Source organism: Diorhabda carinulata, chromosome 1 (assembly GCF_026250575.1).
Source record: "Diorhabda carinulata isolate Delta chromosome 1, icDioCari1.1, whole genome shotgun sequence".
Taxonomy (NCBI): Eukaryota; Metazoa; Arthropoda; class Insecta; order Coleoptera; family Chrysomelidae; genus Diorhabda; species Diorhabda carinulata.
In genome coordinates this window covers 27408723-27423655 of record NC_079460.1, presented here as the reverse complement: position 1 = coordinate 27423655, position 14933 = coordinate 27408723, and the positions used below count along the sequence as shown (strand labels likewise).

General features: G+C 31.2%; 1 protein-coding gene across 1 annotated transcript in view; it reads right to left on the bottom strand.

Moving 5' to 3' along the window:
- Positions 1–12337, bottom strand: part of LOC130903962 (tyrosine-protein phosphatase 99A) — a 451000-nt gene extending 438663 nt beyond the window's left edge. The window contains exon 1 of the mRNA XM_057816426.1: positions 12028–12337. Within this exon, the coding sequence (XP_057672409.1) occupies positions 12028–12115 (88 nt within the window). The 5' untranslated portion in view covers positions 12116–12337. The remainder of the gene's footprint in view (positions 1–12027) is intronic.
- Positions 12338–14933: the final 2596 nt, after the last annotated feature.

Sequence of the window (14933 nt, the reverse complement as noted above, 5' to 3'; positions counted from 1 at the left end):
TTATTTTACTTTGCAGAGAAAGGCGAAAAAAATAACGGGACATTTAAAGTAGAGGACGAGGCAATTATAATAACAAGAAAAAAGTAATATTCGATAAGGATATGGAGGTTTCTGTAAGAGTTCCTTGAAAGACGTACACTTCCTTATTGAAAATATACCCCTATTTAGATGAGAAAGTGATTTGAAGGACACCATAAACATAAGACCCAGCTGTCTACCTCAATAAAACACAAGTGATGAGATATTACGCCATTCTGCCCTTCAATAATGTACGTATAGTAACAAGTCTACCTTTCTCTCCAAACCATTTATCAGTAATTTTTAGTCTGAAACGGCTGTCATGATTCTTCGTGTTCATCTACCTTTTTCTGTCCGTTCACACATGATCGTCATTATAACTACAGTTAACACGTCTAAATCTCAAGATGGTGATAATTATATAAGTTCTCTTCTGAAACACTTTTGAAAAAAGTTCGTGTTTGTGAAAGTAGTAAAATATAATACTTCAATATTGTTATCACAGCCTGTTTAAAATTGAAGGTCAAGAAAATATTTCTCCTGGGTGGACACTTTCAATAAGACTATTGTTTGTGTGATGACTGGGCGTGATTCGAATACATTATCATAACTTCGTCCAAGATTATTGTCTGTCCCTGGAACAATTTGTTCGGTGCAATATTTTCGTAGGTGTATATAGACAATTATGCAATGATTGCCAACGTCGGCAACAAAGATAGCATTTAAATCAAACTAGAAATAGATCTACGCGTTGATCATGCAAAAATAACATTACCGAGTTACAATCACATGAGTAGTTAGAGTGTTGGTTAAGTCCCAAAAGGAGTCGTAACATTTATTTAATATTATTAGGGGTAGTAAAGCTCCAAAAAAATCGAGCAAAGTGATCCAATTATAGCTTACAAATGATTTATTATAAACGGGCTTTAGTAAGCTTAGAAAAGTTTATATATCGTATTTTACTCTTTTACTCTCTTACTTTTCCTATAACAAATCTATTCAAATATCTTAGTTCCTTGACTTATTTGTACAGCTTAATAATTATAATGTAAGTGTTCGAATTCATCATATATATCTCTTCTCCCAATGCCCTCAAAATAGGAAGTTGAAAGCTCATAAAATGGAAAGTTGCTGTACTTATTCGTAAGTCTCAAACTTGTAACATAATGTTACGAATTTGTCTACGACATGAAGCCGGCCCTGTGCGACTATAATGGAATCTTAAAATGCAGCGTGGGACACGTTTGATATACCGCGGAATTCGTTTAATGTTTGTTTTTGTATATGACATTTTTTCTTTTGCACAAATTACTAGAAAGGTCTATTCATTTATTTGTTTTGTTCCTTTATTTTAGCGTAGTTAGTTAGTTTATAATAAATATTCATAGTGAATGGAACGAAATAGAAAAGAATATAAAATTATATAGGTTAGTTAAGTTTATTATTATATAAATCAGTTAAGTGTAATGTAAATGCTTTAAATACATTAAATACGTATGAGATAATGTTTATAAATTCACCGAATAGAAAGAGTGTAAATAAATATTAAAAACATTAACTCAATATAAATGTTGCTTATTAAGTACACAATGTAATTCATAGAATAAAAATGACAATGTAGCATGGTTGATACCAACGTGAAATTGTTAAGAAAGGATGTAATATTTGTACAAAAAACTTATTTTTTGGATTATTCACTACATACTGCTACAAACGCAAAAGTGAACCGTTGAAAGTAATCATAATCAATAATAAGAATAGTGGGAATGTATAATCCAAAAAGTTCTTTGTATCTCTGGAAAATACAGAATCTGTTCAAGTAAGCTTAAGAGTAAATATCGTTTTGGGGAGGCTAATTCTGAAAACTTGCAATTAATGAAGTGTCCAATTATACTTGGCGGTATAGAATCATATACATTGATATCTATATTTCACAACACGGTCAGAAAAAAGAGTACTACTGTTTTATGCACAGATAAACATTACATTTCTGCAATAGCAAAGGTACATTGCGTACATGCTGGATGGTGTTGGTGCTGAAATGAAATAGGAAAATGTCTCATAATTTGTTGAGCTAATACATGAAATTAATCGAGTTCTATTACTAGAAATTATGAAAATATTCGAGTTGTGTTTGACAAATTATAATTTATCATTTTGATTTAGACGACACTTTTACTACTTCTTTAATGTTATTGGATATACAAGCATACCAATTGATTTTATCGAAAATAAATATTCAACAAAAATAATAGGATATTTCTGATTGAGTTGTTTGTAAAAACGGTCTATCATCATATTCGGCTATTCAATTGGCTCGTGCTTCTTACAGCCTCTGAAAACGAAATGTAACATGAGATACGTATCAACATAATGACAAGGCCAGGATACTAATTTTTCTTGTCAATTCATCTTATACTATTCTGATCTTGTAAATAAGAAAAGAAAATTACAACTGATACAATGGAATAAATCTAAAATAAAACATTAATGACATACCCTGTCGATAATTTTGTCTCACCTCTCCCGTATTATGGCTACATACCATAAAAATGAAAGGAGTCTTTGTTGGAGGCAATGCAGCTTAATGTTCAGAGTTTCTCTGAACAAGCATTATAGATGTCTTTATGTATACATGCGATATGAAGAAAAAAAGGTTAAATGACTTTTTATAGCGGCTACATCTATATCTGTTTCAACTAATTTGTCTCGTACCCTTATATCTTGTGAAAATTCGCTTGACTAAAATTAGTAATCAAAAGAAGCTCATGAAATAATGATATTTCTCTATAGTGATAATGCACTAAATTTAACTACTCCTTAAAAGTGATATGAGGAATTTGAAAGTGGAAACACACAAGCTGCAAAATGGATGTGAATGTAATCAAATATTACAAGTGATTAATGGAAATATAAATTTTAAACTCTTACTCAACAACATTCGAATATATTGAGAAAAGATTGTGCAAATTAATGGACAAATTTAATTGCGTCTGAGAAAAACACTACGGATTCAGAAAAAAGACAACTACTTGATTTTTAAATTAACTGAGAAGATACTTAATTCACTGGAAACAAGAAACCCTTGCCTTTGGGTTTTTATAGATCTCATTGAAACTTTTGAGACAGTCGATCATTCTCTCTTTCTTAAAACCTGGAGAACAAATGGGATCAGAGGAAATTGTTTACAACTTCCTTAATAGTTATTTTACAAATAGAAAACAAGCAGAAAATGAATATAGTAACATAAAAATGATAAAATATGGAGTTTCGCAAGGTAAGTATTGGGACCATTATTATTTAATCTATATACTTAAATGAAATATTTAGTCTATATACTGAAGATATAGGATATGCAAACGGCATCGTAATCTTCTATTAGGTGGAAACATTGGAACTTATAGAAACGAAAGTTGGAAGAGTCCTAGTGTTGTTTAATACTGGTTTGATAATATGGTCTTATGAATAAATTTTGAAAAAACCAAGTTTTCAGCTGTATGGCTTCTGGTAGTGCTTCATATCAATAACTTTTTTAAATAATTAAATTAAAATTGAGGTTACGAAAATATTAAACACATGGGAGTCTCCTTAATGGGACAATTAAAGCAGAATAAAAATTGATATAATAAAAAAATTATAAATAAAAAATATCCATTCTCCTCGCTGGAATTGATTTGAGTTTGACTCAATTGTGTTTATGTTTTGTATTTTTATTTGTGCTTATATATTTCTTCATATATTATATGTCTGATAGTAAACTTCTTGTAATGAATACTTGTGTTGATAAACAATTAAGCTAGATTTCATATTCTACTGTATGCTATGTAAGGTTTAATGCTCAAAGAGATCATCTTCGCATATTTTTATTTCAATATTAATTAAATTTGGGATTTGATAAAAAGCTTTTAATATTGAGCTACAAGTTCACTTTTAAAATTGATTACAGTGAATACCCAAGAGATCAATGATTAATGTGAGTTTTTAGTAGTTTATGAAGAAATGTGGAAATTCAAGAGTTTTGGTTTCAAAATATTAATTGCTATCTAGATTCCTCTGCATGCTATTTATACGTTAAAATTGAGAACTGCCACATTGTCTGTGAATGCGCCTTCAGACTATCATAAATTAGGTTGTACAATACTGTTCATCCTGCATCATCGTATAAGTGGAATGGTTATACATATAGCAGTGCAATTTGCAAATTGAAGACTAGCAATTGTTAGTTGGTATACTGATGATGTTATCTTCATTGTTATCAATACTTTTAAGTAGGACCCTATGAAAAATTTACCTGTTTCAAAATGTATCGAAAAAACTAATTTGATGATATCAATATTTTTGGTGTTTATGGCAGATTTGATGAATTGAATCCGTGAAATGTGAACTTTGATGTTGATTGTTCTTACAGACTCAAGAATCAGTACCTAATTTTAACACTAGTACAAAATAATAAGTTATTTTGAAATATCAAAATTAATAGGTTTGATTAAAAAAACCCAAACAAAAAAGTTATATGTCTGTTTTTTTAAACATGTAAGGACATCACGTCTCTCAAAAGCTTCACTTTCTGATTATTCATATACCTATTGAGGTAAAACGTGGTTTTTTAGATATTCAGTGTATTCATGGAGTAACATAATATTTATTACTATTAGGTTTACAAAAAAATGTCGAATAAACGTTTTTTTTTTTGATAAATCAGACTAAAACAACTTATTAAAATATGTTTTAAACAGTACATAATTTCCAGTTTTTCTTAATATGTATCTATTCAACTATAAATACAACAAACAACTCCATATAATTCCACATACTTATACGGTTGTCATCACTGCAAAATGAAATTTTGTTAAACCATAAGGAAGATACAAACCCTTCTTCAAAATCTAAGATGATTTTTTACAGCCACGTTAATGTTAAATGGAACACTTTATCACCACAATTGTAGATATTGGAGATATAGAATAGCAAATCAACAATAGACTTGTAAACTGTCACATAGGAGAAGAAAAATAATTTGTGCATTTAATTGAAAAGATTGAAAGTTTGGTGGTTCTTGTGATTTGTTTGTGTAAAGAAAACGTTCCCGTAAATTATTTTTCCATATATCACAATTAAATCTATTTATCATCCGAAATTTGTGGTTTTCTCGATCGTATTAGTACTGATCCTTATCTCAAATTTATATGATGTTTATATAATATTCATATGATTGAATAGGTTTTTTCAATATTGTTTAAAAGAAGTGGCGTTTTCTATAGAGTACTATTTAACATTATAAGTATCAATAAACGTATTGCTTCATCTGTGGCGATTACCTCACCTATGTTCACCCATAGGCTGGTTTTCAATCATTCATATTCATTTTTCAAATTTCAAATTTCATTTATATAGAACCGTTTTATGAGCTAGCTCTTCTCTTTTGAAGGAAAGGAGGACCGATTACTATTATTTAGAATTTATTATTCGCAAACATATTTCAGAAGCATTTGCAGTATACAATTTAATAAGACTTATCATTAAATAGATAGTTTTAGAGTTAGGTTTTTACTTTAGTTTAAATTTAATACAAATTTAAAGCAGTGATTTTTACGAGTCTTAGCTGGGTTTCAGGACTTGTCAATGTTACAAACTATGGAGTCATTAAGATTAAACTTGTACGAAGTTAACTCAAATAAAAAGAAAGGAAATATACTTATCTTTATGAAACTTAAAATTAATCACCTGTTAAATGAAAAGTAATTATAAAGTGACGTTCAACATATATATTTTCAGTGAGAAGTTTTTCACTCCACACTATTTCCATATAATAAAAAATGCAGTACACAATATCACTAAGAAATTATCACTTCTTCGACTTTTTTGGTGATTGGAAGATACTAAATTTTGCTCCTCATCATTCAGTTGAAGGATTTCTGTCCGTGTTCTACAGATCTGTTTTTTCATAAGATCTTGAGAAAGACAAAATTTGCAATATTTATAACAGGTCATCAAATTTGCGGTGAATAAATCCATAAAACCATCAACTATAACTTTGGCATGAATCCATTATCTTTAGATTACAACTAAGATTTTATGTAATTGTAACAAAATTTTCAGAAGGGTCGCTTTCAACTATTTACATATTTATCTTAATTGATAATTTTAACTAAAAAGTTCAACATATTTATTTCTATGGATTAAATCTAATTCACATTTTCTCTTCTTTCCTGTACTGTTCAGCTTTTTGTTTCTTCCTTAGAGAAAGATTCGTATCAATTTGCTGGAATTATTACTAGATTCTTTCCCTGCATTTGTTTGAGTTCACTTATTTTTTGATACTATGAATTTAGGAGGTAAAATCCCCAATAGCTTTATTAGTTCTGATGTGTTAGGGCTTGTTCTGATACTCTTCAGCTGAATTTTCTTGAGCTTCACTTTGATTTTTGTCACATTTTTTGAATAAATCGCTTCCCATTATTTGAATCTGATGAAGAGAGAAATCGGCCCAGACTATATAGTTTCCATAATTGGATAAACTTTTATAAAACGACAATAAAAGTTCTACTGTAACTGAATTGCGCTATTCGCTAATTGTGTCAAATATTACCGTACAACTACAAAAGAATAAATTATATGCAATATAGCACAAAGTAAACACTTCTATCCTTACATGCCTCAAATTCTAGATGATTCCTGGAGTGCAAAGCTGTATTTTAACTCGACAGTAATTTGAATGTGTTCACTGATATTTGCAACATAAATTATTTCACAAAAAATTTCAAGAGGAAGTCTTGAAGAAATCATATCGTTTGCATACACTCACACGCACGCGAATGAACTGCATTGTCATGAATAACTTAATATTTAAAATTAGATTATGGAATCTTTTTATAGATATCTCTATAATACTTGACATATACAATAGAATAAATAAGGGGTTTATTTTACTGCACCGAAAGTGTTGAGATATATTCATTAAAATTTTAGATATTGTGTGTAGTGTAGTGTAATGTAGTGAAGTGTTATAATAACATAACATAAAACATAGAGGTTTTACTTAAGTTATATTAAGGTCGCGATAATCAACGTACTATCCTAAAATAAAAGTGACAATCTAAATATCCTTTAATACGCGGTGTAATTTAAAACCACAGTAAATGAATTTTTAAAGCAGCAATTACTTACAATGCATCTATTTTAACTAGTATATCTTATATCCTAATGAAGTGAGATAAGTACTGAGAAGTTTCAACCAGTTCTGGCTTGTTAATCTGTTATTGTAATTACTTTAATTAGATCGAGTTTGTAATGTGTCGTCAAAAATGGAACTTGAACAAGGTAATAACTTTATATCAAAAATACTGATGAAATTTTAGGCTTGAGGACTGTTCAAAAGTGGTATGATAATTCAATTAGTTAAAGGGAAGGAATCTTAGACAGATGAAAATGTGCAAAAAGAGGACAAGCTTGTGTGCATGAAAAGCATTTTAACTGATACCAAATGAGACGAGTGAGTGCCAAATTTGTTCCAAGACTTTCAATTAATGAACACAAAAAAACTCATGTTCCAATCTACATAAATTTTATTGATTTTTTCATCAAGATCTCATTGCAGAAAACTAGTTACTTACCTCGCACTAAAAAAATTTGGAAATTCAAGTCATCGTCATTGATTTTTCAAATTTTGAGAGTATGGTGCAGTCAGAGTAGGCTCCAATGGGAACAACTATGAACTTCGAAATGGACCAATGAATTTCTGCTTATGCATGACAACACACTGTGCTGAAAATTGCTTTTGATATATGAATTCAACGTTTGAATGTGTAATGATAACAAAAGCTTGTACTTTGGAAAGTATCAATTCGAATTTTGTGTCTTTTTCATGTTGTTTTTACAAAACAGTTTTGTAGTAGTAACTTTAATTGATTAGAATGTAAGATTGCAACGGTTGAAATACTATAACATTAACCAGAAATGTGATTAGTTGATTGGGAATTGTAGGAGTTGGTGTGGGTAATATGTAGTACTATATAATAGGAAAAATTTTTTCTCGTAGTTGAAGACATTCCCATTATAGCATAGTAGCTAAATATCAATTTGATATGAAAAGAACAAGTTGTGAATCTATTTAAGAATTTGAATGCACCTAGTTGACAAAGTTATAAGATGCACGTGCCACAAAGTGAACTTTCTATGAATCTGTACAAAAACGGACAACGGACAACGGAGAAATGAAAGAAACAGCATAACACAACTTGAAATAACATTGTAGAAGGTTAATAACAATATGAAAGTATAAGTCTACCCAGTAATAAGTACTGAGACAAGAATTCATACAATGTTGATTCATCCATTGCACTTAGCATAGCAAAATGAATTTGAATTTTTTTCAATTGCTAATAAAATGTGTGAATTTTCTACCTCTTACAATTGATTTTCATTAATTTTATTATCAATATTAGTTGTAAAGTATGGAAAGTTCTGCGTTAAGTACTTTGTAATTATAATTGTGAGAAATGTGTTTTGTAGCTCATACGTAAAATAGATCATCAAAACTGATTCGAATTGATTAAGATTATGAACTTTTAGAAACGTCTTTAGGTAGAGATTAATAGTAATTGAAAGTAACAGAAAGTAATAGAAAGCGTATTGGGATCAGATCAAAATAACTCTTCCATGTATTTTCAAAATGGAAGATTATAACATTATTTTAACTCAACGCGTTGAAATGGAAGCATCTATTTTTTCATCTGTAGAATATAATGAAGCTTAGCGGGAAACATGATTTCTATTTTTACAGCTAAAAATTCAATTAAATTTGAAATGCAATTACTAAACCCTAATAAAATTTTTACGCTCATTCTCATGCTAAGCATACAATTTGGGATCGGAAAAATATACATTACTACAACTTTGCTTCTGATCGTCTAGTTAATTTCTACCAATAATAAATTTTTTATTTTGTCACTAATCCGGAAATCGATAGGCCAATAACTGAGACATAGACTGTTTTTTTATTCATAAATTTATTCCTGTTTCATTTTTTTTCTCAACTATTAACTGTGATTTTGATAACCAAGATCACAGCAATATGTCTAGCCTCCTCTCACTACCATAAAACTTGATAACCACTGCCTCTTCTACTTCCAAAAATCAACCTAACCCGAAAAATACAAATATTCACTCTCCATCTTTATCATATGCAGCAGCTACCTCAGTAAAATCTCCACCGCCTTCTGTGCCCTCAGGAGATCAGGCCATCATTATGCCTTCTCTCCCCAACACCATACTATTTGACTACATGACTATTACGTAGCATCGTCTGTCCTAAAAATATCATTTTCCAGAATATCACACGGTCGGATATCTTCTGAGAACCAACCAAAGCATCCTTGTTAATTCCAATATAATCCCTATACGTCGGTTTATATCTCCAACAAAAAGAATACTTATATCGAATGTTTATCCATCCATTCTCCATTCCATCCATTGAGAAAGCACTGCATGATTTAGGGTTTCACTCACCTCCCCTATATCATACGTCAAATGTGGCTCACCTGATGATGAATACTCACATGTCTTCAGCTGCCACCGTGTAACATATCACCTACCAACAATAATTTTACTCTTCAAACTTCGACTGTCATCAATTATGAACATACAACACACAGAACATTTCTACCTACAAACTCGGATGCTTTCTCTGCAAACATACTGGGCACCATGCCCCAACACTTCCATCCCACACGATACTACTCTCAAAACAAATGATTTCGTCAATCTCAACCCCTCTTCTAGTGCTGATCCTAACACTATTAATACCTCAGTTATTTCCGTAGTATCCTCGAAGGACACCCCTTCTCGTTTTACCTCTCTAATTTCCTTATCAAAAACTAGCGTAAAACGTCCCCGTTTGAATGACAGTGCCCTCGACTCACCACAGTTGAGAGAAAAAAATCTAAACTGATTAGAAACAATTGTCACTTCATAAACCCCGAATCACATTCCGTCATACATAAACAAATCGAAGAATCTCCTGAATCTTTTTCTTTCAACGGCAATGAATTTATTGCGTTTCTCAAAATACGTATGGTATCAACGACCCTCTTCCTGAGCCAACTAATTTATTTCACACAACCCTTCCTCTGAAGAATTTGTCCTTAATTCATCCTAATATCAAAGGAAGATCTTTAGAAAACCTTATCAAGAAAATTAAATTTAAACTTCACTCCAAGGAAAAAATATTTAAGACGATTCTTCTACTGTCATATGCTGCTAAAGTATCTTCCAATCCTTCTAATCCTGTTTATTTGCTACTTACCACCACGTCTCTACCTACTAACTCATGGACAATTGTAAACTCTATCCTTCAATTGCTAGTACCTCTAATCAAAAATACCAACCTTTCTTTGACTTCACCACTTCCTTTGCCTTTTTCCCCCTCTTGGACAAAAAATATTTCCATAGTAGACACCTCACTTACTGTTCACAATAAACATTAATCACCTAGAGACATCAGAGAATACTCTACCGCATACCAGCAGTTTGATATGAAAACCAACCTCAAGAAGACACTTAAGCTCTCGACAAAAGTGCAGAAACTCCTAGAGTTTCTTAGAGCCACCAGGCTGTATGAGAAATTATAATGCATTTATTCATTGCAACAGTCCTTTATTCAACTTATGTATCATATATTTTCGTGTGCCAATAACCAGCGCTGTAGAGACACGTTAAGCTGAAATAAAAAAAATTGATAATATTGAAAAGCTGATTATTTCTTACTGTCGGTAAAGTGTACGATTGCTGAAAAAATAATGAAGGTTTGGTGGTACAAATTTAACACTCAACGAGTGCATACCAACTGATTTATTTGTTGGAAAGTTACTCTCCAAGCTCAGTATCCTAATGGTAGACCATCCACCTCATCCACCAGCTACTGCACCGTCTTTCTATGATCTAGTTCCTAAGCTAAAATTTAGATTAAAATGAATACTATTTTATTTGCAAAGGGAAATAAACAAGAATGCCTAAAAATCTGACAGAAAAAAACTTCTAGTACTGTTTTAAATCAAACAATGGGAAATAGGACTATATATGGCGGTGATGATAGAGAGCAATGTAAAGTTTAAAATAAAGTACAATACAGCATTAGTTCCGATAATTGAAAGCCACACCTCGTAGATTTCATATTTACCTATTGCATAGATAATTCTGTGATTTCAGTGATTTCAGTAGAATGTGAAATCAAAATAATCGATCATGAAGGTCCATAATTCTTTGATTTAAAGATGTAACGTCCATCGTCTAGAATATCTCGTTAGTTTTATTATGAATGGTTTGTTTCTAAATTCAAGTCAAGTGAAAATTTTATTTGAACAGTTAGCTAAGGGATTTCGAAGTTTTGATTGATTAAGATATAAATCTTCATACATTTTGAATTGAAAATGTTATGATGTATAGATGAGCTATTAAGGTTTCTCCTCTGTGGAGTTAGGGGTTTTAAAAGCTATCACAATAGATTTGGATGAGTAATATTCTTTGTTCCAAGTAAATGTTTGACACAGTAATAACTTATCTAACGTTGGAATAAGCTTCGGATAATTGTGAATAAGAAGGATTATGAATAGATACTAGTGAGTATTGAACTAATGTTACCAAGTAGTATCAGAATCTTTCGGATATTACTATCACCCATGGATAATAAATAAATAACTCTTCCATTATTACTGTCACTTTTCTCATATTTTTATATATTTTTATTCGTCTAACGTTGTTCTTTGAAAAATATTTTTCTTGGTAACAGTGACAAGTCAAGGTTCCACTTTAGAATTGTGGAATGAATTTCACTTGGAACGTCAACGAAACATTCAAGTGCTTAGTCGTTTTGCCTCTGAAAGCGTAAAAATGAAACTGTAAAGCGACGCTGTCGTCGTATAAATCTTAATCAGACATTAATTCTAATTATGATAATGAGATTAAGAGAAGGAAATATAATTAGTACTACATTTTTTAAAGTCAAAAACTTACCAAAATTTCGTCTGAGTAAGTCAAGTTGACTGATTGCAAGTAGTGTTGGTACCAAAAAATATATCCAGCACAAAATAGTTCCTATCATGCTTGATAACACTTATTGAGATGTAACATTTATGGAATTCTAAACACTATAAACACCTAATAACAATAAGTCACACCGATAGTTGACAAGAGCGCGTTAGTAACATTCAACCGCGTGTAAATCGTAAGAAATCGAAATCAAATGTGTCCATCGCGCCAAAATGTTGGAAACTAAATCTCGTAGCCAGAGGGTTTTGCTTTCCCCAACACCGTGCTCCCTTCTGAAAGAAGCAGGCTTGCGCTCTATTGTGATTAGTTTGCGCAATCGTCGATTCCGCACCCTGTAGAATTTTGCTTTGAACGAATTCATGTTCTCTTTTTCTCCAACTAACATATATAGGTACAAGGAATCGTTTATCGTGACTAACACGTCTAGGTAGTAGTCCTGGATTCTAGTGGAATCTATGAATGTGGTGGATATTATTTTTTTTAATTGTGATGTGCTTCTAAACCAATCACTTCTTCTCTGAAAGAAAGTAAAATCAGCTCAGATATAAAGTCAATCTAAGTTCTCATGTTCCATATGACCAGTTTATGTCAAGCTATATTGGAACTTTTTAAATCTCATAAAAATAGGTGGTAAAAGTAAGAGAATGTGTGAGGTAGTCGTGAAAAACTGTTTTTTAAAACATTTGCTACAACGTCAAACGTGTGGAAAAATCGTATTTACACGACTTCAATACACACTTATACTTATATAGGACATCACTCTTCTGATTTTCCAATTTATGGGTAGAAGAATTCATTACCTTTTAATATTCAGCGCTTCCGCACAAAATATCTTAGCTATTCCAAACTGTAAAAAATTTCGCGTATTTTGTTAATGCATGTATTTCTACTTCCTATTAAAGAAAAACATCTTGTCGTTGATATTATATGAGAAAATAAGAAGCGATAATTTAGTGGATTATCCCTATTAATCCAACACAAATTTCATTGCTCATAAATTCTCCAAAGAATCTAATATTGTAGGTTGGTATTGATGATCCTAATTAAAAGTCACCCTAAATTTTACGCGAAAATGATCTACCTATATGAAATAAAATATGGGGGGCTACTATTGATGCGATTTTGTTTTGATTTAAAATACTTGTTATATAAATTCCAATAACGATTTAAGGCTTCAATGACTCAGTAGGAAATAAACACCATCCTGCGAAAGATCATATAAAATAATGCGAAATTCTATGGTTGGAAAATGTTCCCAATTTCATTCGTTTGATGCAATAAGCGACATAAGCGTATCGAATGTATCATATTGATTTATGTTGAGTTATATCCAATAATAGCTCCCTGTTTGTTCATCTGTGTTTATGTGACGCCTTACCTGGCGAAGATTATTTTCTAGAGAATAAAAGGTATTCACATAATAGTCTTTCGGGCAAATAAACATGATTGTTAGTATTATATAGCTCCTAAAGCTACAGCAGGCAGTTTTATTTAGATTTTAGTCATAAGTAAATAGACATAACTTTTATTACGAGCCATCCGTACATTGTAACTACTTATTGTCAAAAAAGATAGTCCACGAAATAGGATATTTTTCTGTTATTACATTCTGATCATGAAGATCAATAAGCAATTTTTTTATAACCTAACTTAAGTATAGTCAAAATTCTTAAATTCTAAGGTCCTACTCATTGGTAAACCTTACTTACAAAAGTATCGTTAACGTTTCAGGTGGTATTCTGTTAACTGATATTTTAGCAGCGAAAAAGATTTGAATATTGTCAGCAGTTTGAGGAAGAAATATTGTTCTTCTTAATCCTATAGAGGAAACAAGAACAAAAATGAGAGGGTTGATACCTTAATAGAAATTCAAGATTCTCAAAGAATCCTCTGAATGAAATGATCACAAGTGTGGTAGAAACACTTAAAAATGGTGAGAACCTTATCATAAGCACACCCCCAAATAATGGACAGTCACCATTTTCAGATACTTCAGTAATAGAGAATAGTGGTAGGCAATAATTTCATGTATTTAGAAAAAGCACTGCTACGTGCAGGTACATTCCGGCTGATTCTTTCCATTGTATCCAACATAAGATGACCAGTCTGCATTTGCTAGTACTTCGCTTAATTAATAAAAAAATTTGCTCTGGTACCTTTCAATCCTCTAGATAAGAAGGATTGGAAGGAATTTTTAACAGAGTGGGTTTTGAATTGCCTTATGAATCCAACTATAGATTGAAATAATTAGTAGTTGTGAAAGTAGTTAAAAAATGAATGCACCAATAAATAGTTAAGTGAATTTAAACACCTTGAAATTTTTAAATGTAGAAACAGTTGAAGTAGAGACAAAAGGCCTGTTCCTTACAGCCCACTCTATGGTTTAGTGGTTAAGGAATAAATGGGAAAATTCTAGCCGAAAAGGTTTTTCCCTTGAAATTATTTTTCGCTTGTGGGTAAACTTAGTATAAAATGGATGAAGTGAAGTTAATAGGCTTTATTTCAACTTCAGTCTCTGGAAACGATAACTTGGTTATCGAAACGCGCGTCGGACAATGTAATTTTTAGTGTTGATGCAGGAGTAGTGTAAACTGTGTGTTCAGTAGGATTTATGTTTTTTTCAATCTCTGTAAGAATGTCTTTTGAAAAAGTATATCTGGCAAGGGAATCCTCCTGTTCTGATTCATTTTAGTCTTGTGTTTCTTGAATCTATTTGTTATCTGCTATCTCCTGTGCTATATAGAAAAGGCATTTTCATTCGTTTGGTTGCTTTTCTGAGTGAATAATGTTAACATAAGTTGATTCATTCAGGTATTCAGCATTCGATTAATTTAATATGCAGGATTTTACGTTTTAGTTGTTGTATTGCA